This window comes from Lissotriton helveticus, unplaced genomic scaffold (assembly GCF_964261635.1).
Source record: "Lissotriton helveticus unplaced genomic scaffold, aLisHel1.1 SCAFFOLD_754, whole genome shotgun sequence".
Lineage (NCBI taxonomy): Eukaryota > Metazoa > Chordata > Amphibia > Caudata > Salamandridae > Lissotriton > Lissotriton helveticus.
This window is the reverse complement of record NW_027611989.1, coordinates 1686-26316: the sequence shown is the minus strand read 5'-3', so window position 1 is coordinate 26316 and position 24631 is coordinate 1686. Positions and strand designations below refer to the sequence as shown.

The following is a 24631-nucleotide window of genomic DNA, read 5'->3' as shown; positions in this document are numbered from 1 at the left end:
AGAGTGAACAACTGTCCACCTAGGAATGCAATTGTGTGAGAAAGTGCCTCTTTTTGCGTGGTCACCCACATTTTTTTGCTGACTGGTATTGCTTGTTTTTAAACTCTGCATTACTGTCCATGCCCCAGTATGTGTGTTCTGACTCCTAACCCATGGCAAAGTTGCCTAACTCCTAAATGGCCTACTTAACTTTCCAGTAAGGCCATAGTATACGATGTAGGAAAATACATAAATGGCATTGAAAAGTTAAATGTCAACTGTGGACTACAGCACATGTTGGGCCATCCCTAGGCTGACATACAAAACATAGCCCCAGACCTACTTGTATAGCCTGACTCCTGCAGCTTTTAAACCTGAATGCAAAACTGTAAAAATAACCGTTTTTGAAAGAAATCAACCCTTATTTCAAATGTAAAGTAAGTCACCCCTAAGTAGGCCTTGTAGCCTACATGGTACAATGCCTAGTATTTAAAAGTGGAACATGTATGAATTTAATGTTGGCTAATACCTACAGTTACTAGTACCCAAAAGCTGTTTCCAATGTGAAGGGCTAATGCTGTCCTTTGAGAAAAATCAAAGTTCATAGTGAAATCTTAATTCTGATATCTCTGGTTGGGACAAACTGCTGAAATAATTCAAACACTATTTTTAATGTTCATTAAAAATCAAATTCAGTGGATTTGTTAGACTTGAACCTCCGGTGGCTACTTAACATTAACTTTCCAGGAGCTGGCCTATCAGTGCTTCCCCTTAATGAGGTGTGGAAACTGCTCTCATAGCTGAAACAATGGCATAGACCTTTTGGCAAATTCTTAGGAGTCATTCGTTTTTTGTTCTTCAAAAACAAACTCTTGCTTTAGAATGTTTTTGCTTTTTGAAAAACAAACAAATGTCAATAGTATGGTGTATGGCTGTCAAAACTGATGGTGGCTGTACACCAAACTTTCAGTACATTGAAAGGAACTGCTGTATTAGCGGTATACAGTGATGATGGCTGACCAACAACCATTCTGGATGGGGAAATGAAATGAATGAATGAAATGAAAAGAGTATTTGTAAAGCGCAGTAGCTACCCTGAGGAGTCCTAGCGCTACTGACAGTCGCGTGTGAGAGGGCAAGGGGAGCCTGTCCTAGTCATTGAACTACTGGGTTTTGAGCTTTTTTCTGAAAGACAGTAAGTTGGGTTCCCCACATAGGTGGAGGGGTAGGGAGTTCCAGAGTTTGGTTGTGTTGTAGGAGAAGGAGGGTCCACCACATCTAACCTTCTTGATTCTGGGTACTGTGAGAAGGTATGGATCTGAGCTGTCTGTTTGGTCGGTATGGAGTGACCAGTGTGTGGTTGATAGTAGGGCCTGATTTCCCGAAGGCTAGATGTGTGATGCACAGGGCTTTAAATGCGATTCTGTTCCTGATGGGGAGACAATGGAGCTTCCTAATTTCTGTTTTAACTGGGGTACGACGTGGGATCTGAAGAAGGGTGCGTGCCGCGCAATTCTGGATAACCTGCAGTTTGTTCAAGGTGGACTGTGGGGCCCCTAGGTAGAGGGTATTTCCAAAGTCCAAACGTGATAGGATTAAGCCTTGGATCATGATCCTTCTGGCATTAAAGGGTAGAGGGGGGTGATTTTTCGGATGAACCTGAGTAGACCAAAGCAGGTGGCTGATAGTTTTGCTGCCTGGTGATTGAAATTGAGGGATTTGTCCAGCCAGACTCCAAGGCTCTTGATTGTGTCCTTGGGCGGCGGAGGGGGTCCGAGGCAGGTGGGCCAGAGGTGGTCGATTTTGGTATTGGGGCGGTGACCTAGTAGCATTAGCTCGGTTTTGTCTCCGTTTAGTTTGAGACAGGAGGATGTCATCCAAGAGGTCACAGCCTCCAAGCAGTCCCTAAGATTGTTGGGAGCGATGTGAGACTGACTCAGGGCCACCACTAGCTATCGTCTGCGTAGGTGATTGTTTTCAGCCCAAATGGGCGGACGATCTCGTCAAGGGTGCCCATGTACACATTGAAAAGCGTAGGGCTCAAGGAAGAGCCCTGCGGCACGCCACAGTCGAGAGGTTTGGTGGAGGCAATGTCCTCCGCCATGCCAACCGACACTACTCAGCCACCAAATTTTAAATCAGGTCGTAAATCTGAAGGTAGAAAATCTTGGCCAGGCAAAGGTGTTAAAAGTATCCACCCGACTTGAGGATTCAGGCAAGCTCAAAATTTGAATTTGTCCCATTCTAAGCTTTTCCTATAAAAACCAACGCCAAAACAAACAACCTCATCCGACTTCGAGAAGACTCCAATAAATACAATCTGTAGGCTTGCACCACTGGAGGATTTTGACTTTCAATTCAGAAACCAAGGCCTTGATTTATAGATTGACGAATGAAGAATGGCACAGGGGGTGGCAGAGAACTTTATATCCGCCAACCTACCTATACTTTACCCACCAAATTTAGAGTTCACTGCCTGTCCTTTTGTGAACTCTATGGGTCTGTGCGAACCGCCATCACAAAGGTTCATACAAAGCCATTTAGTATGGTGTACGTCTGTGTTTGGTGATAGACGCTTACATGAAACTGTTTTAAGTTTTTGCTTTTCAAAAACAAACTCCAACAGTGGGAGTTTGCTTTTGGAAAAGTAAAAACGAATGACCCCAACACCATGGGAGTTTTTCCCCATGTCGTGGGGTTCATTTTTTAATTTTTACCATACCACAACACCAGGATAACGAACGGTAAAAAAAAGCCATATGACTTTCGTCTGGAAATAGGATGGGTGGTCGGATGACTTGCCTCCAATGGCCAGTACTCCCTCAAGCCATTGGAGGAATGTTTATGCTGAAAGAAGAAATGTTATCCCGGCGGTCTGCCAAATTCAAAATCAAGCAGATAGACTGAGAGGGTACTCCATCGCCGTAGCCATACGTCACAAGATAACATTTTGGACCAAGGCAAACCCACTTGGTGTATCCGACCCAGGCTCCATCATGGTCACCCTAAAATAGAGCTTATGTCCCAGTCAGCTGCAAGAAGTGACCACTGTGGTGCTTTAATTTTCCTTGGTGATTTTTACCCTACATCTTTAGAAATTCATATCTCCAGTTCTCCTTAGTGGACTTTTTTCGTTTTAGTGTGGTACACATTTTTCTCTAGTTCACTAAATTGGCTGTGGGTTTTTTATTGTGTTGTATTTCAACTTATTAAACGTTTAGTTAATGTTAAATACTGTACACATTTTCCTAAATTAAACCTGCCTGTTATGCGCTGTAGCTCCCAGGGAGTTGATCCCTGGTTTAAGTTATTGAATCTCTGTTTTACACTAATAAGGTTGTGGCCTTATTCCTTTTGGTGTACTCCTATCCTCCTCAATTGTTTAGCCATTGTCTTACAGAATGGATTTAGGAAGAACAATACAAGTGTGCAATATCATAACTTTGTGCACAAAATTAGGTAAATGATTCTGCATACTTGGCTCATTTTGGGGAAACTATTCCTAGTGAAAGTATTTTTGCAAGGGAATTTTCCTTTTTTTTAAAAAAAAAAGCATTTTGAGGGGACATTTTCCCACTAAAAGTACAGTTTGGTGTGATTTTCCCCTTTAGAACATACTATAGACAGATATTTTCAACCAGCTTAAAAAAACCTAAAAAATTCATGGTTAAAAAAGCTTATTGAAATTTGAGTAGGTGCAATGACAAATTTCTCCTCCGCTAGAGACTTTCAAGAATTGCATTTGTCATTTAAAAACTAGTGTTCCATATAGTTTTTGCACTGATTTTGAAAGTCAAATAAGAGTAGCACTATGTAAAAATCCAGGAAAGTCTTTGAGGAACATTGGTTACTAGCTGATGGACCTTCTTCAGAAATTTTTAAGACCATTCCTCCAAAAGGGATAAGTATGTTGTATGTTTTGTAAATTCTTTAAGTTCTTGATCATTTTGTCCCTGGTGTGCAGATGCTAATCCCAGGCTTAATCCAGATTTTAGGGTTCCTCTTCTTCGGATATTAAAAAAGCACAGGACATGGGGGCACTATACAGAAACAGGCCAAAAAACACTGCAAGTTTTGAAGAGTCCTAAACACTTGATGGAAAGTATGTGCCAAAACAAATTCTCTTTGACTGCTGGGGAGAGAATCAAGATGACTTTTGATTAAAACAAACCCAGTTGTGATTGGTTAAATGGTTCCCAATCCGAATAGGTCCCTAGGCTAGGGCCTCACCATCTTTGGAAATATGGACAATACAATTAAAAGCAGTATTCCCTTTTCGACCCCTGGATTCCACCCCATTATTCCATTGTACTGTGGTTGTCACTTTTGTTGTTGTTGCAGTTTTAACAAAATAAATCTTTTCTGCAGATGGACTAAAAAATTGCTGGCTCTCGCTATATGTGCATCCACGTGGTCTCATTCGCCCACCCCTACTCAAGAGAACCTTATAAAGAAAGTTAAATGTGTCTTTCAAAGTCATGTTTAATCAATTTTCTCATACTCCTACTTTAGTTTCTTCTCAAATGTTGTCCTTTCTCTCTCTATTTTCCTAATGGGTAACACTTTGAACCCATCTTGTGTGGCATTTGACACTTTATGGGGATCATGACAATATATGACATCCTTCAGGCCTGATGCTTGTATGAGGATCTTTACATTGCTTAGAACCTACAGTTGTTTACCTAGGTACTTTCACTCCCTTGTACATACAATGTTCATACAATGCTTTTCATGGTTTCTAGTTGGGGATGGCTGCTTGGAAGACACACCAGACACAGCGGATTTCAGCCGGGAGTTCCAGCTGCACCAGCACCTCTTCGATCCAGAGCACGACTACCAAGGCCTTGGAAAGTGGGTGAGTAGATTTGGGTCTGTTCCTTTAAATGTCCTAAGAGGCACTCCCAGCTCACCCTTTTCCATTGCTTTACTTCCGGGAGAGACAGTAGTTGACCAGGTGCAGACTACTTACTGTCATTAAGCAGCAAACAATTTCCTCTCCTCTCCCGAGAACCTTTTAAAGTCACTGATATGAAGATATTGTATCACTAAGGGGCCATGGTTCTGTTCAATAACTTTACAATATCATTTTGTGAGTCGTTTCTTAGGGCTAGGGCAGCCCTGGCAAGTACCATGCATCAGGGGTTAGACTAACGCATTTTAGTGTGGTGGTCCGCATCACCCCACTATAATGCATAAGTCATGCAGTATCGTGCCTCCTGACCTCACCGATGCGGTGAGGCAGTCACAAGCAAGATGGGAGACAACCGTCCAGAGCATGTGCTGCTTTGGTAGAGTGCACTGCACATTGTGCTGCCTGATGCCTCAGTGAGTACAGAACACTCATCACAGTTAGCTGGCACTGATCACAGCTGAGACTGACTCATTCAGCCAGGGCCGCTGCGTCACATGACATACAACAAGAATCACAGTGTCTCGTTTGCCGATAGAGAAACCACAGTTCTGTTTCTTCTTCACTCTGCCGCCTGTGCCGCCCGTTTGGTGCGTGTGCGTGTCTCATTGACAATGTGTGGGCATTGGGATAGGTCGTGCACTCAGTGCTACAGCGAGGCAGAATCATGTGGTGACTTATATTGGGGCTAAATTGAAACCTGTGTATGTGTTTTTTAATGTGAAAGGGACACCCCACCTTTAAGTCATGCAGACAGTCACTGTCCTACAGCACTGTGCTAGCTGCTGCCACAGCTGCTCTTCCTCCCAGACAGTGCCTGCCTCAGCATATCACTGCCCCATTCCCCTAGGCCAGTTCTCACCCCAGGCAGCAGCAATGATAGAAAGTAGTGTGTGTCACAGGTGTCCACATTAATGAAGCCTTAAGGTGCCGGGCAGACGCTGAGTAGGATGTTTTACCGCTGGCTCAAGAGGCGCTATCTGGCTGGTGTTTTGGGGGGAAAAAGCCTGTCTGCCATGAGTGCGGACAGACTGCATCATCTGTTATACTGTTCACCCCATGCATGAGCGGAGCATCCATAGTCTACTGTCACTCTTGTCTTTACTGCTTTGTAAGCCATTTGACATTTTAGTTGAGATGTGCTTAAGTGTCAGAATACCAAAGGAAAAAAACAGAGACTGGATGAAATGCTCGAATGGCGAAGTTGACATTTTGTGCTCGTTACGTTTACCCGCAGTTAAATTTTTTTTAAAAGGGCCATTTTGTGTGAGAATAAAGCTAGAAACGTAGGTGAGACACAACCGCGTATCCTTTCTGAGTGCTTTCTCCTGGGGCCCAGGTGATGCCACCACGTATATGCAATCCACACCCAGGAGACACCAATGACACCCACACAAACAGGAGGTCACAGGCTTCGTTCCCATATGGAGAGAGGCACCAGAAGAACTGTCAACTTCAGAAAATGTCCTAGGGTCATGGAGGGCGTGCAAGCGACCCCTGCAAATGTAAGGGAGAAGGAAGTTGTGCGAGCCGGCCTCGAAAAAAAGCTTGGCCCCCATTGTTGCTGATTAGGAGCAGGGTGCCGTGGTACTATACAAAAGCGGGCGCCTGCTAAAATATTAAGCATGGTGCCCATGTTGTTGTTAACATGAAAGCGGGTACCAATCTGAAACATAAAGCACGGGCCCAGGGGGGAATGGCGATGAGGAGCAGACAGTCAGCGAAGAGCTGAAAAGTGGGCACTGCGCTGCAACATAAGGCATGGCACTCGTATTGTTATTAAAAATGTGGGCGCTGTGCTGGAACCTAAAGCGCGGCACCCAGGGCCGAGATGGCAACGAGGAGGAGACAGTCAGCAAAGAGTTAAAAAGTGGACGCAGTTGCAGAAGAACATCTTGTGCGTGCAATAGGAAAACATCATTTAAGAAAATAGCTCTCACAGACTGTAAATAAAACATACTGAGTAACAAAACACACGTTAAAAAGCCAGTCTTCATGGGAGGTTACAAAAGGAGAAAATGAGTACTAAGGAGGGACTACTAAGCTTACTCACTAATCAAAAGCAGCAATTTAGAAAGGCTAGTAATAAAAGCCAATTGAAGAGGTGGGCAGAAAATAGGCAGAACTTCAAGTCCATGCCTGAATACAGCATGTCTTGAAGAGACAGCGCAAGCGCTGCCTAAGCGAGACCTAAAAATGGAATACTCAGGGTTATGCAGTGGTTGGAAGGCAACATGTTGGCACTAAATAAAACAATCAAATGAGGAAAAGAAAAGGTTGCATATGTTTCAAATATTACTTGGACAAACTGATGAACTTGTGTTTACTCATCCAAAGAAAGAAGTCCTATTTCACAATCAAAGTCTTGCATTTATCAAAGTCATGAAGTAAGCATTGAGCTCTGAGAACATAATTTTTAATTCTCTTACAAAAACATTGAAGTTTTGTGGCAGAATTTTTATCTTTGTTGCTAGATATAAAATGAACAAATGGTTCCATGCAAAAAAGTTGGCCGTAAAAAAATGTATAAAAATAGGTATTACATATGATTCAATTAACATCAAATGCCTATACCATATATAATAAATCAATAATTTCAAAACAAAAATGTTGCCATCTAAGTTATCGAAAGGTAATAGATAGATACAGCTAACCTAGTCTCGTAGCATGTTTTACAAGCAAGGAAACAGGAGTATTTTATCAACAAGATTTCAGTTAGGATTGAAGCCACCCGAAAGGGCTGAAACCCCAAATCATCTCACCTGCTCCTTAACGCACCTGTCCGAACAAGCAATGTGTTGTATGCAAATGGATAAGCACATTTAAAATATCAATGTTGTTATTGCCCAGAAGTTAAAAAGCAGAAGGAGTAAACAGTTTTTTCTCAAATTACGTTTAACATGCTGGCATTTTCAAATCTGGAATCAAAATGGGTGCAAAATGCATATAATCTGTAGAAACTGAGCTGGTCCATCCTCCAGAACCAGAAAAGTCAGATCAAGACATCTTGATGCAAGAGGGAAAACCATGGGGTTCTTGTAGCTGGGCGACATCTTGGAGCCATAATGTATTATAATAATAAATCCACATTTGTAAAGCGCACAATCACCCGTAAGGGTCTCTAGGCACTGGGGGCCGTCGGGAAGATTAAGCAAGCTATTGCCCAGAGTCACATGGTGCTGGGCTAATCTGCCGCAGGTGCCAGGGATTGAACCGTGATCCCCAGATTCCGGAGTCAGTCACCCTAGCCGCGGCGCCACACCTCTTCCTAGGTGCATCCACTGTGTGTCATCACACTTTGTGTAATAATTGTGAAAGAATGTGAAATGTACCTAACCTTTCACAAGAATGGTGAATTATAAACATTTTAGACTTCATAAGCCCTTGCTGCAGATCTGGCCTGTAGAATTGGTAATTGGTATGTAACAATCTGTAGCGCCTGGATTGAAGGAGCTAGATAGCCACCCAGAATGCTCCCTTTCGTGGACAGAGTGATAGACCTGCTTATATAGGCCAGCGCAAATAGCATTTTGCGGCTACCTGCTCCTTCTTCCGCAAGTGTTCTGTTGGGCTCAGGCTCTCCTCACCTCCACCTTTGCCTTATGTCTGGCCCTGATGAAGGGAGGCGCATGAAAGAGCCTTTTCTGTGCCATCGCCTTCCTCAGGCTTTTGCCCTTGACTGAAAAGCTCCTCTCTAATATCAGCTCCAGCCCTTGCTCTGCTGATGGGGGGAAAGCATGCCCAACCACCCATTGAAGTCTGTTTCTTTCTAAACTCCTGCAGTTGATTGGGCACGCTTTTCATCTCATAATATTGATATTCGTTAGGTTCCTAGAAGCTATTGTTTGTCAGCAACCAGGGCTGTGTCAAAGCCTAAGAAAGTAATGTTCCCCGGATTGCAAAATGTTGTCAAATGGGGGACCCAGAATTAGAATTCTGGCTTCCTGGTTACCCAAGGGCCACTCTTGACACTGGTCTACTTCCTCTGCCTGATACACAATGTTCAACTGTTATGGGGGACGGAATCCAAGTTGTGCAGAATAGGGTTGGGGAGGGTATTTACCATTACCACTGGATGATGTACTTACTGGATGTGGTAAATGTCTCCTATTCTTAGTTTTCAATTTTGAGATTAGATATAACATGCAGAATCAGTATCTACACAGAATTCTGCAAGTTAGACCTTTCCGTCTAGCGAGAAGGAAAAGTCATGTCAAATGGTCACTTCCAACAGTCCCTAGGGAATGAAGACAATCGTCCAATTTTTTTTATCTTTAATCCCTCAAAATAGTGTTTAATTAGACATGGAGATGGATGGAAGTGCTGAAATTAATCTTAACTTTTGGGAGTATTCAATTCCATAGTGTCTATCTCATGTGTACCCTTACAGAAGAGAGCCCACTGTGAACTTCAAACAAAGCCACTGCGCAAAAGGAGCAGCCGCTGAACTGCTAGGTCATGTGTTCATTGTTTGGGAGGTCTCTGGAAGGAAGGACCATGTGTTCTGCTTTGTGTCTAAAGCTTAGAGATTCAATCGCTGCTTAGTTAAGGCAGTGCTTTTATGGCTGGTCTGACGCAGACCAGACCCGATTCATAGTCCTCGGCCCGCTCAGGTCTGTGCAATGCTCTCCCTTGGAAGCCAAGGTAGGTGGCCTTTAGTTAGGCTAGGTGAGACATTAAAACCACCAGGACCAGGATAACCCTCGGCCCATGGTTGTGAAAGCTGCATATCTGGCAAAGGGCTCCCTTTGCAGCGCTGGTGGGGATCAATAGAGATTTGGTGTTCCAAGTGATGCCCAAGTCTCACATTTTCTCAACCAGCTCAGGAGGATTTTTATTTATTTATTTATTTATGCGTTTTTATATAGCGCGGACTTTACCCGAAGGTGTCAGAGCGCTTCACAATAGGAACAGAACTGATACATGAGAACATTACAAGTGAACAAATTACAAAAGCAAACGTTACATTACATGTGGCAAAAGTGACAATCGTGTGCCACAAAAATACAAGAGGTAGCAAACGGTGCATTACAGGAGGAGAAAGTGACGTGTGCAGGTTAAAGCTACAAAGTACAAGTAGAGGTATAATACTGCAATAAATGGAGGACACTCAAACACAAGAACAAACGTTACGTAGGCAATGGTGCCACTTGTGCAAGTATCGAAAGCAAACAAAATGTAAGAGGTAGCAAACAGTGTGTTACAAGAGAAAAGTGACATGTGCATGTTGCAATGGAGTACCAAACACCGGTAAAAGGGTAATACTGCAATAAATGGCAGACTCTCAAACCACAAGAACACACTGGGAAGGCACTTCCATAGTCATGGACAATAGAGATTTTCTATACTCAAAGGTCTTCCTTCAGATAGTAGAGAGGGCATGAGTTAACTTTGGAAGTGTCTTTGAAGGAGGAGAACTTTGAGGTCAGTTTTGAAGGCCTGGGAGGAGGTGGTGGTCCAGAGCTGAGGCGGAAGTGAGTTCCAGATTCTCACTACGTTGCCTGAAAAGGATTGATTGATGTCCATTTGTCGATTACCTTGCGAACGGAGAGAGAGGTCTGTTCAGTCAACCCCAATGGCTAATTCTCTGGCTTGGCTGCCTTCAAACAACTTCCTGTTGAAGGTGCATGCCATGTGTGGGCAGTAGCGGTCGGCAGTAGGTGTTTCTGTAGGGCGGTGACGTGGGCGGGGGGAGGGGCAGGGTGGGGGGTAGTAATGTATGGATTACGGAGTTTTACAGGTAAGTAAACATTTAAATAAATAAAACGAATTTCGTTGCGCGCACTGCATCACCAAATGTGATGCAGTGCGCGCAACGAAATTCGTTTTATTTATTTAAATGTTTACTTACCTGTAAAACTCTGTAATCCATACATTACTACCCCGCACCCTGCCCCTCCCCCTGCCCTCATCACCGCCCTACAGAAACACCTACTGCCGACCGCTAGTGTGTGTGGGACACTAACAGCTCTGAAACATGACCATGATTAACATAAATGGTGAATTTTTGACCCTCTGTTTTCAACTTTGAGAGGGATGAATAAAGATTAATAGTTGCCTGTCACACACATTTAATTTGCTTGTGTAGGTGTATTGGGAACAGAAATCATGACTCTTGGGTGTTATTTAAGGAGGGTTTTAGTAGAGAAGTACCACATTATGGTGGGGAGATAGGTCCCCAAAGTGGTTTTCCAGAATATAGAAAATCTCTCCTTTTGTTGCTGATGTTGTGTTTGTCCTTAAACCTTTTGAATCATAGTTAGTACCAGATGATGAGGGGTTAAGAATGAGAGTTAGTTTCTTGGCACCCTTCCAAAATATTAACAAATACATGATGCAATATAAAAATACACAATAAGTGAATTACATGTTGTGTCATAAGAACATATGACCAACATGCTATGGCCCTCCCTTGATCCTACAGCTTATGTCTGATATCGAATCCACCAGCAGCAATGGGTCAATAATGGTCTGATAACATTTTTTGTAATATGGCTATTAAGTGAGAAGATGTAACAAAGCCTTCAGATGGAAGCCAGTTCCATTGCACCCTATCCTAGATGTTCAGACATCAGTCTGCAAATGTACGACAAGCCCTTCTGTAGCCTGAGGTCGATCCAGGAATCATTTGCGTACATGTCATGGTCGACTCATTATTGCTAATGTGCTGGCCTCGAGCGGCAGATTCTCATTATGTCCCAGGTACAAAATAGTTCTGATGCTTTAGAAAAAGGGTGGTGCCACCCTTTGGTTAACATTTGCACACATTATTCACTGGGCTTACCCTGACGTCTTTCTCCACACCATGAAGCTAACCTCTCGTCTGTCTCTATCATACATAGCCATGCTTCTTGACGTCATACAACACCACATACAACTTCCTTTTAACTCCATACAACACCACACCAATCTTCCTTCTGACAACATACAACACACAGAACTGCCTCTTCACCTCATTCAGCAAACAGCGTTTCCTTTCACCATCCTCAATCACACGTAGTCATACGTCTTGACCTCATTCAACAGTCTGAAGCACTTCCTCTTATCGCCATACAGAACAGCGCTTCCTCGTGACCTTATCCAGCACTCTGCCGCACTTCCTTTTATTGTCATACAGCACAGAACTTCCTCTTGACCTTATCCAACACCCTGAAGCACTTTCTTATATTGTCATACAGCACTTCCTTTTATTGTCCTACAGCACAGAACTTCCTCTTGACCTCATCCAACACTCTGCAGCACTTCCTTTTATTGTCGTACAGCACAGAACTTCCTCTTGACCTTATCCAACACCCTGAAGCACTTTCTTATATTGTCATACAGCACTTCCTTTTATTGTCCTACAGCACAGCACTTACTCTTGACCTCATCCAACACTGCAGCACTTCCTTTTATTGTCGTACAGCACAGAACTTCCTCTTGACCTTATCCAACACCCTGAAGCACTTTCTTATATTGTCATACAGCACAGCTCTTCCTTTTATTGTCCTACAGAACAGCGCTTCCTCGTGACCTTATCCAGCACTCTGCCGCACTTCCTTTTATTACCATACAGTACAGCACTACCTCTTGACCTCATCCAACACTTTTGCAGCACTTCCTTTTATTGTCATACAGCACAGAACTTCCTCTTGACCTTATCCAACACCCTGAAGCACTTTCTTATATTGTCATACAGCACAGCACTTCCTTTTATTGTCCTACAGCACAGCACTTCCTCTTGACCTCATCCAACACTCTGCAGCACTTCCTTTTATTGTCGTACAGCACAGAACTTCCTCTTGACCTCATCCAACACTTTGCAGCACTTCCTTTTATTGTCATACAGCACAGAACTTCCTCTTGACCTTATCCAACACTCTGCAGCACTTTCTTATATTGTCATACAGCACGGCTCTTCCTTTTATTGTCCTACAGCACAGCACTTCCTCTTGACCTCATCCAACACTCTGCAGCACTTCCTTTTATTGTCGTACAGCACAGAACTTCCTCTTGACCTTATCCAACACTCTGCAGCACTTTCTTATATTGTCATACAGCACTTCCTTTTATTGTCCTACAGCACAGAACTTCCTCTTGACCTCATCCAACACTCTGCAGCACTTCCTTTTATTGTCGTACAGCACAGAACTTCCTCTTGACCTTATCCAACACCCTGAAGCACTTTCTTATATTGTCATACAGCACTTCCTTTTATTGTCCTACAGCACAGCACTTACTCTTGACCTCATCCAACACTCTGCAGCACTTCCTTTTATTGTCGTACAGCACAGAACTTCCTCTTGACCTTATCCAACACCCTGAAGCACTTTCTTATATTGTCATACAGCACAGCTCTTCCTTTTATTGTCCTACAGAACAGCGCTTCCTCGTGACCTTATCCAGCACTCTGCCGCACTTCCTTTTATTACCATACAGTACAGCACTACCTCTTGACCTCATCCAACACTTTTGCAGCACTTCCTTTTATTGTCATACAGCACAGAACTTCCTCTTGACCTTATCCAACACCCTGAAGCACTTTCTTATATTGTCATACAGCACAGCACTTCCTTTTATTGTCCTACAGCACAGCACTTCCTCTTGACCTCATCCAACACTCTGCAGCACTTCCTTTTATTGTCGTACAGCACAGAACTTCCTCTTGACCTCATCCAACACTTTGCAGCACTTCCTTTTATTGTCATACAGCACAGAACTTCCTCTTGACCTTATCCAACACTCTGCAGCACTTTCTTATATTGTCATACAGCACGGCTCTTCCTTTTATTGTCCTACAGCACAGCACTTCCTCTTGACCTCATCCAACACTCTGCAGCACTTCCTTTTATTGTCGTACAGCACAGAACTTCCTCTTGACCTTATCCAACACTCTGCAGCACTTTCTTATATTGTCATACAGCACTTCCTTTTATTGTCCTACAGCACAGCACTTCCTCTTGACCTCATCCAACACTCTGCAGCACTTCCTTTTATTACCATATAGCACAGCACTTCCTCTTGACCTCATCCAACACTTTGCAGCTTTTCCTTTTATTGTCATACAGCACATTACTTCCTCTTATCCTTATCCAACACTCTGCAGCACTTTCTTTTATTGTCATACAGCACAGAACTTCCTCTTGACCTTATCCAACACTCTGCAGCACTTTCTTATATTGTCATACAGCACTTCCTTTTATTGTCCTACAGCACAACACTTCCTCTTGACTTCATCCAACACTCTGCAGCACTTCCTTTTATTACCATATAGCACAGCACTTCCTCTTGACCTCATCCAACACTTTGCAGCACTTCCTTTTATTGTCATACAGCACAGAACTTCCTCTTGACCTTATCCAACACTCTGCAGCACTTTCTTATATTGTCATACAGCACAGCACTTCCTTTTATTGTCCTACAGCACAGCACTTCCTCTTTACCTCATCCAACACTCTGCAGCACTTCATTTTATTGTCATACAGCACAGCACTTCCTCTTGACCTAATCCAAAGAGGAATACGATCAAGAAGACCGGCAATCCTAGCCTGTTTTGATCCAGGGGACCCTCAGTTAAACTGCCGTTTTGTCAAATTTCTGCAAAAAATTGAGCAAAGATTAAAGAAGTCGTAAATCGCCCAGTACAGTTCATACAAGAAACAATTTAAAGGTCATATCGTCCTTTAGGAACAATGTAGTGCTCCCCAAAATACTATTAGGGACAGACCCTTTGACCTTTATCGAAATGAACTGAAATACTTCCCTTGAATGGTCTTTCAGCCTTAAAAGTGCGACTTCCACTGGCCTCTTGTTATTAGAATAACTTATAACGACAATGAAGAATTTTACTATTTGAATTTTAATTATGTTTCACAATGAATTTATGTTTTATCGTGTAAACGCAGATTTTGCTAATGAATTGAATTGTTATATGAACTCTCAGGCTGTCAGGGGCGGATCGGTCATTCATTGGTAGAAATACGAATTAAATTGTGTTTGTGCAATAACATCCTTAGCTTTAACATTACGACTATCTGATTTCCTTTGATCGATCATATTTTAGGAGGAAAAAAATAACAATATGGGAATTGAAAGATTTTATCGATGATTTTTAAACATACTACGTAAACATGTATTATTTCTGTATATTTATTGCAATGGTTTTATGTAACTACGCAAGTGTTCAAATAAACGTTACACTTCATCCAACACTCTGCAGCATTTCATTTTATTGCCATACAGCACTTCCTCTTGACCTCATCCAATACCACACATTTTTCCTTCTGGTGAGGATTAAACATCCCACAACCCTTCCTGTTTTATCATCCAATAACACACAACCCTTATTCTTGATCTTATTCATTAAAACTCAAATATTTCTCTCCCCCTCATCCTCTGTCTCTTAGGCTTTCCTCCAATCATGCATCTCATCTTTCACCACTAAATTCTACCCTGTCCCATCTAATTCTTCTAATTTCTCACCCTGCCCTATCCTCTTCTTTATAGTGCGTACACTTCCCTTCAGCTTCCTTTTCTCATCCCTTCCCTTATCTAGGACTTCTCCATCTGCACCACAATGACGTCCTTCTTATATTTCCTTTCTCACCAATCCTTGTCTGCACTGATATAGTTGTGTCTGTTTTAAAGTAAACATAAATGACCCTCTGGTTTTAACTTTGTGCATAGGAGGGATAAATAAAGATTAATTGTTGCCTGTCACACAAATTCATTTTGCTTGTGTAGATGTATTGGGATCAGAAATCATGACTCTTAGTTGTCATTTGAAGAGGGTTTTAGTAAAGCTGTACCACATCATCCTGGTGATAGCTCCCAAAACAGTTTTTCTAGGCTATAGATAATCTCTCCTTTTGGTGGAGAAGTGTGGCTCAATGGTTAGAGCGGCAGACCCTGAGGCAGAGGTCTGGCCCGGGACCAGGGTTCATTTCCCGCCTCGGCGGGTCTTGGGCTCAATTTCCTCGGACCTGATAATTCTCGCCTCGGTGCCTATTCCAACCATGGGTCCCACTCTGCAACTCTGGGCAATAGCTTGCTTAATCTCCACAACTGCCCCCCTGGCTACACCTTGGGGTGCCCAGGAGTGGACATTTCACAGGGAAAAGCCAGGAAGGGTTCCACAGCGGTATGAGTACAGCGCCAGGACGCCCCTTTGCTGGGCAGCAGTGCGCTTTACAAGTACAAATTCATTTCATTTCAAGTATAGGGGAGGTGAGCATTAGGTGGTCTGAAAGTTCAGTATAAGATACATTTGTTGCATGTGCACCATTCACAAGGTTGGTTTGCACCATCGGGAGGCAAACATGCAAAGAAAAATAGTAAACCGACTCCATAAAAGAAATAGAAAAATTTGGTAGAAGTGGTACATCAGTTGGAATAGGTCAGAACCCTCTGAAGCATGTGTCCGATGACCCAGTCTCGCCGTGAACCCATGATTTGCCAGAAATATTTCACTATTGATAAATATATTCAAAGAAACCTTGTTAACTATTCTGGCTCTGGAAGAGCCCTCTCCTGCCTGCCAAGGGGACTTGGCCTTCTTTAAAAGGCACCTGATATTAAAAATTTTATTGGGTGAATGTTTCTTAGCAACTTTGGTTGTGTGCTATTGATGTTGATGATTTGTGCTCCCAGAGTTCTCTCTGAAAAATTGATGTTTACGACTGCTGCCTCTTCCTTGTGCTTGACTCTTATGTTTATGTACTTGTACTTCATATAAGGCATTCGTTTCTGAGGCTCTCCAGTCCAAATATGTTAACTTGCAAATTTTTAACGATCAATAACATTGGATTTTATTTCTTTTGCAGAACAAGAAGTTGCTGTTTGGTAAAATGAAAGGCACACAGAAGAGGCGAAAAAGGGTAATTGTGAATATTAAACTTTTTATACATACATTTGATTATGGTAACAGTAGGATGGGCTTGAGGATGTAAAATAAAGAAGGCACCAACTTGAAGGAGGAGATTGTACTCAAAGTTTAACTGTTGACTCTGGAGCTGTGGGATGCGACTACTAAACCTAGGTTTGCTCTTTAAAAACATTGTTTTCTTGAACCAATTATTTTACCTCTCTTACACTCAGTTGTCTTATCTGTCAATAGTGCGAACATTTATAATTAGGGATTCTGGATTTCAGTTAAACCCGATACTAACTGATGAAACACCACCAAAGAGAATATTTCCATTTCAGTAGAAAATCAGAAAAAACTGTTTTGCTCCACTGTTACTGCTTTGGAAATAGTATATCCGCAGCAAAACCTCTAAGCTATTTTCCATAATGGATACTCCCACCATGGCCCACTCAGGTCATGTTTAGCTACTTATTATGCTACTAAGTCCCAATATACACTTGTGACTATCTGCAAGGTCACTGGACCCCCAAGACCTACTTCTCCCTGTCTTGGAAGCCCAGCTCAATGCATGCGTCCTCAGATGACTGCATACTGCTGTGTAAGGGCTAGCAGATCAGCAGCTGAACTCTGAGCAGTGTCTCAGTCCAGGGAAACTAGGACTTCCATGACATCTTCCTCCTTCACTGAGACTGTTATGGAGTTTTCCTTTCTCAAATTTCTGGCATCAAGTTTGTGGCAATAAAGATCACTGTGCTTACGGATGCCTCCAGAATCAATTCAATACCCACTACCCCACCCATAAAATAAGGCAATAAAGGTCAAAGATTAGGGTTTTTTAGTCAGGGTCAAGAGACAGGGCGCACAGCTAAGTGTTGGCGCAATGCTATTTAGCGTTTCAAAATAGATTTGTGAGGTGCAAAAGAGGTTGAGGGGATGAGCCCTGTAACCCCTCAAAGTAGTGTCAGCACGGGCTGGCGCTATGTACAGTGAAAAACAGAAACCTATGCACACTCAAATAAGTAAGCAATGATGTCAGAGTAGACAAATTGAGACAATGGAGACAAAGCATTACATTCGTAAATAAATCAAAAGGGTTTCTTGGAACCAGTCGTTAGAGAGTGTGTCTTTGATGTTCATCAGAACCAGCCGACACGTGTTTCGTCGCGTGTGGGACAGTCTTCCCGCGACTCCTCAGGGCTAACGAAAAATGAAGTGTCGTAGGGACAGTCGCTCCCTCGGTGATACTTCCGACCCGACAGGGCCCAGGACTGTGTAATGAAACTGTAGTCGGAGATTTCTATCAAAATTATGGTCCAAGTTCGTGATGTAGCAAAGTTAAACGATGAAAAGGACACTCCAACCGAGTAGGTAGAAAGATGGCGGAGAATTCCAAAATATATTACGTGAGTGTCTCCACGGAGATACGGCGTAGACGAAGGGTCAGTTGTGATTAAGACGGAAACGCCTTTGGAAGACAGACGGGTGCATCCGCACTGTGTACCGGGTGGAGTGCATTCACGAAGCACTACTGCCTTGACAGCCATGCCCGATGGAAAGGGCATTTTGCCAGTTTGGTCGTGCAGGACTTTTTGCTCTGAGCCTTTTCCACTGACTCCCCACCTGGTACTGCTTTGGCATCTATTCTAAAGGCGAGGAATTTGCAGTTACAAGTATCCATTACAGAACTAGGGCCAGATGTAGGTAATTCTAATTTACCGATTCATAAATACTGAATTTTACTGTTTCGGTATTTATGAATCGGTAAATTAGAAGGTGGGAGATGTAGGTAAAATGTATTTTTCAATTACCGATTGGGTGGTAAAATACCGACTCTTAAGGGCCTGTGGCACTCTTAGGAGTGTCACCTACATGTGGATTTACCGAATCGGTAAAATTACCGATTCGGTATTTTACAGAATCGGTAAATTTACTGAATCGGTAAATTTACCGATTCTGTAAAATGATGGCCCCTACATGCCGATTCCTAAATACCGGTCGGTAACGGCCGAAATCGGCCGTTACCGACCGGTATTTGCTCTCCTACATCTGGCCCTAAGTTACTTTCCTTAAGTAACGCTCCTTGTGCTGTATATTCTATCCAAATGCATATTCCTCATTGCCCTACCGCCTCCCCTTTCTTTCGGTCGCCTTTTACCATTTAAAAAAGTCCCAAATTAGATATCTGTACACTGGTACCTCCAATTGTTTTGTGCTCCGCGTCCGACAGCATAGAAAGAGTCGGTCAAGAAACTGACGTCAGTGCTCAGGGGTGGCGCCTATATGCATTTCTGCTCTGTCACTTCCGGAGTGGAACAAAGTCAGCGCAGCACGCAGGAGCACTGCTTTAGAAATATCTGGACCCACTCTGGCGCCCGGGGATATTCTAAAGGTGAGGAATCTGCAGTTAGAAAGAGTATCCACCAGAAAGAGCATTACTGAAGGTAAGTAACTTGCTTGTTGAAGGCAAACATAAACATTCTAATTCCAATCGGTGCCCATTGTTAAAACAATCTACAACCCCCAAAATAAACATAATAAAAAACTTCATAACAGGTAATGTGAAATATTGTCCTGAATTACCCTCTTTGATTTCTGGTGACATTTAAAAACTGCTTTGACCTCAGCGTTGTGGTTTTTAATGTCGCCAAAGCCCCTTTGTGGCTTTTTTGGACATTTTATACGGTGACCCATTGTCTATCCACCATGTGTTTGTGGTTTATCCTTCAACCAGACCAGCAATAGCAAAAGATGCGTTTAAAAATCACTTTCTTTCTACAACAGTAATAAAGTTACCCATGATATTAAAAAACACAATTGTTTGTAATTTTATTATGTGTCCATAAGTGGTAACCGATCTGATGTCGACAATGATGTGGTCTGCTACATATAACATCAAATATGAATTTTAAGAATCTGGGATCAAAACACGCAGTAGACATCATCAGAGAAATGGAAATTCTAGGTGCCTTGTAGTCGGGGATCGTTGGTGAGTCAGCAGTGAGTAAGGAGCAATTATTTCGTTTCCTTTTCCCTGAATGGCCCTTTAAGACAAAAGATCCAGGCCTGTGTAATAGTCTGACATAGACGGCAGAATCCTGCCATCTAGTGGCCAAAAGGCTTATCTTTATTTGTGTTGTACTCCTTGAACATATGCAGCTGAAATCTGAAGTTATTTTATTTATATTACTTAAGGTGCTTTACTGATTTGTATGGCTCCAAACTTAATACTATTTAACCTATATTGAATAGTTATTAAAACCTTTACGATATATCAAACTGCGCAAGTCGTAAGAATTATAAACAGGATCCAAAATCTAAATGTGATTAAAGAGCTTATGAAGCATTATTTTAGTTTTTTTTAGTTTTACTAGACGTAAATTCAAAATAAAAACTAGCGGATGCTTCCCCACCCTGTAGCTAGTTTAGGTAACAAAAACAAAAACAATGTTAATAACAGCTCGGTAGGTATCCAGCTTCACGACTGATCTCTTAAAATATCAAAAACTTAATTACAAAAGAGCGTATTAATTTGAAGTTACTGAACATTAGAAATAGGGCTATTATTGCTATTTAAAGTGACAGTCACACATTGGGCATTTGCTGACAACAAATCTGAACACCCGGAGAAATGAAAGTATGCACCAGGTATCTGGCAACTTTCAAGGGTTCTAATTTCTTTTTTTTATGTTTGAAAGCTTTATTTAATAATGATAAAATAGAGAGAACCAGTAATACAATTAACCCCTTCTACGCTCATGACGAGCTCAGCTCGTGATGGGCGTAACCTGCGCTACGCTGATGACGAGCTGAGCTCGTCACGTAACGCGGGTTTTTTTAAATCGCAGCGCGCAGCGGGAAAACCGCTAGCGCGCATGCGGTTAAGTATATATATATAACAAAACATATTAAAAGGAGAATGGCTGGCATATAAACAAATGAAAGCTTTTTAAGGATTTTTTTGAGAAGGGGGTTCTAATTTATATCTGTGGTTAAGAGAGGAAATCTTAATTTTGAATTAACTTATAGAAATCATCTATGTTACTTATTTGTTGCTAAACATTTCGAATGTAGACATCACCTGTTTATGCAAAACTATTTAAAATATTGAGCCCATTGATTTTAATTCTTCTTTCTTTCTCAGATTAGATTTTTCCATCTCATTTTTGATCATCTGTCGCCTACTAATAATTATAGTTCATAAAATAATAAATTGTTGCTTTGTCTGCCAGTGTCGATATACCTCTTCAAATAATTTCCAGTCTTATCATAGTTAAATAATTAAATTACATTATCCGTAGGATCATCTTTTGTAAAGAGGAAGTCCATTAAATGTTGGATGTCTTTCTACATTTTGGGAATTGTAACTATTTTATGCTTAAAGTTTTGGAAGTATGGGACCTCCAAGACAAAATGGATGGGAGTCGGATGAGGGGCCATGTGGAATATTCTTTATCCGCATTTTATTTATTTTACCAGGAGGGTAAAGCAGCCGCTGGGTTTATTTGAACTCCCGTCCAGGCAGAGGGTGGTAGAAAGGATCCATGGACAGAGTGATGGAGGAAAAAAATGGGCACATGCTACTTTGATTGCATGCTTCAATGCTGAAAATCATAATTAGCAGAAACCGCCGTGAATGCACCATCTGGCCTTACACAGACCCCCCCTGGCGTAACCCGTCTGCAAAACTCTCTGGCCATACAAACCTCTATTAATCACACCTGTGTCCGTCCCTTCTCTCTCTTCTTCTCGTCTCCGTCCTACTCACCTCTACACACAATCTCTTCCGACCGTAGGGGGGCAATGCATATGACCGATATGAAATGACAAGGACCCAAGCAGCCTATGTATAACCAGCACACAAGCACCGCAACATGCCCATATGTATTATTACCTATGCGTATGTTTATATTTACCAGTGTTGCCTTCGATCGGCTTACTCTGTACTGTTTTGTAAAAACTTCTTCTAATAAAATCTTTTGAAATAAAATTAAAAAAAACAATGAAACCCATGGAATTTTTTGACTTTCTGCTACATATTTTGAAGGTGTTTTGGCTTTTTCTGGATTTAAAAATGTCCTTAATCCTTAAGTGGAGCAGTGTGGGGCCGATTACAAAGCCCTCTGAATGCCCAATGGGGCTGGAAACAGGATTATCATTAGACAAACACAGTTCTGTCTGTTTTGATACTTATTGATGGTCCCTACATCTCCCTTCCTGTCTTTGCTTTTCTGGGTCTTGTGTTATGATACTTGTTGACAGCCCCTAGATCTTGCTTCGCTTCTTTGCGTCTTCGCTTTGCCGGATTGAGAGCAAGATGTATCAAAGGGTTTTGCCCATTCTGTGTCTATGGAAAAATGCGTTCGTACATATGGCCCTTGGTACTGTGGTTTAACAGTGTTTTTATTTGCATTTAGAGCACTAATCCATACCTCCAAGGACAGCGGCTCGACACCGTGGTAGCAAAGAAGTCAGTGCCGCGTTTTTCAGAGGAGGAGAAAGGCGCAGAGTAAGAATGGACCTTGGCTGTTGGCACCACATGCAGTCCCCTTGACAAGCACCCCATAGCGCCTGCATAGACCCCTGATTGCGCCCCCTGGTGGAGACCGCTGCATTTATTATTTACGAAGTTGTGACTGGAAGGAATCACTGTTCACATCATCATGTTGTCATAGTCAATAAAAAATAGTTTGTTTCTGTTTGAGGTTTTTCTTTCCTTGTCTTGCTCCAGTGCTGGTTTCAGATTTAAGAGCACATGTTTTCTGCCACCTTGTATATATATATATATATATTTTTCAGCAAAAATTGTTTCAATCAAGAAACACGCCGCACACTACTCCATAGGTTCAAATCTTAAGTTTATTTTCTGTAGGATCCCCACCTACGCGTTTCGGACAACAATCTGTCCCTGGTCACGGTACAAACATTAGTCCATCATCACTTTCCACAATTTATACCTGTAGTCACCACCTGGCAGTTAAGGTGCATTGTGGGCACAGTAGTTTTATGGATTAATTACCATTCCAAATCACGCACCATAAAAACCGGATCCCAACATTTTCACGACCCAGATAATGCTCAATTCATTGAATTCAATGATGAAACAATCTGACGCTAAATGCAGTCCAAATGGACTATTAATGATGTAGCTAAGTATGCTTACATCTTGAAGCGCCAATTTCATCTCTGTTTAATGTTTTACGTAGTGGACTGAGTGTCCTAATATATATATATGTATGTATGAGAACTTGGAGAGCACGTACATGGCTCTATAGCATTGGAGAACTGGACATGAGCACCCCATCCGCAAACAAATGGTCTGGTTTTAGGGAAATTAGGTAAAAATTTACAAACTTTTCGCATTACTTTTTTAACGCAAACCAGACACAAATAGTTTTGGGCGATTTCCAAAACAAAGCTGCATTGCATTACTGAGCATTAAAAGGGCGTTGCATGGGTGTTGCAAAGCAAACACAAGGAGATGATGGACGGAGTGCTGAAACTTTTCAAACACTCATCCCCAGTCACAGATCTGGGTTAGGAAACATCCTTTACAAAGAAACCTTTTCCACGCAGTACTTTTACAACGCAAGTCGTTACAACGACTTGCGCTGGAGGGCGCTGTAGGATAGGGAATAGTTTAATTTACTATCCAAAACATTCCCTACTATCCACAGGGACTGGAGTTGGAATAGTAAATTAAACTATTCACTATCCAGCGCCCCCCAACGCAAGTCGTTGTACCGACTTGCGTTGTAAAACCTGCGTTGTAAAGGCATGCGTGGAAAAAGCATGCGTTGTAACGACATACATCCATCTGGGTTGAATCCCATGCAACCACCCATGCTTTGTGAAACAAAACCCTCTTTACTAACATTAGTAGACCGGGTTTTGCGCCAAAAAATAACACTGCTGGAAAGCAGGCATTAAAAGGAGAAATGCGTTCATTTCTCCTTTCTTTTCCATACAGCACACATACAAAGTAGGAAAGTTTTAAAACTTGTCTAGTCAGTATTTTCTGCTGGAAGGGAACCCTTCCAGTACAAAACCTATGCCAGTCTTACACAGACACCCTTGCATTATGGTGCAAAGGTGTGTGCATGGCACTTGGCAGCCTTGATGTGTGCTGGAGCTAGGGAGGTGGGAAGAGAGAGCCATATCTCTGTAGATACGGCGCTCTCCTGCTCTCTCTCTGTCATACAACGCAGTGATGTACCTTTAGGTGGCCACCTTTGTAAATCTGAGCCTTAGTCTCTTCCTTAAGAAGCACATTTTATGCCTTACGTCAACGCTATCTAAAGTTGCTTTTAACAAATGCACTACAGTTTAGTAAAACGGTCCGTACCCTCCACCTTTTTTTCAAGCATCATGTTTTTTGGCACATTTAAAAAAACAAAAAAAAAAACAAGTTGCACAACAGTGTTGCAAAACTGTCTGCAAACTTTCAAAGTTTTTTTCAAGTTTAAAATATTTCTGGGTACATTGTTTGCTTTCAAATAAATTGACAACCTTGCTTCTTTTGTTCTGCATGTCTGCCTATAATAATGGACCATTCTGAGAACATTATAGATAGCCACAAACTGCTACATTTTACAAACATTTGTACACATTTTTATACTGCAACCACTGTCTGTAATTCAGAGTGAGCATACAGCTCACACATTCCCTTAGAGCGCTCATCCTAACAGTGTAGGCTTTATGTTAATGAACCAGATATACTATTTTGAACATCTTATGCATATGGATGCTTATGATGTCCTAGCAGAATAGCATCAGTCATCTTAGCCACACCAAGGAAGTGTAAACTGGCAGTCAAGAGGTATGTGCTGTGGAGGGTCTGGTGAGGGGGCCTGCTTGTCCAGTGGACACATTAACATGCAGACTTGTTGTGCTTGACCCCA

The 24631-nt window shown here is 42.1% G+C and overlaps 1 protein-coding gene across 1 annotated transcript in view; it reads left to right on the top strand.

Annotated features, from left to right (window-relative positions):
- The window catches only part of LOC144807491 (neuroendocrine protein 7B2-like), a 97886-nt gene extending 75455 nt beyond the window's left edge, over window positions 1-22431 (top strand). Inside the window, exons 4-6 of the mRNA XM_078673130.1 lie at window positions 4722-4834; window positions 16690-16743; window positions 22148-22431. Coding sequence (XP_078529256.1) covers window positions 4722-4834; window positions 16690-16743; window positions 22148-22243 — 263 coding nt within the window. The 3' untranslated portion in view covers window positions 22244-22431. The remainder of the gene's footprint in view (window positions 1-4721; window positions 4835-16689; window positions 16744-22147) is intronic.
- The last annotated feature ends 2200 nt before the right edge of the window (window positions 22432-24631 follow it).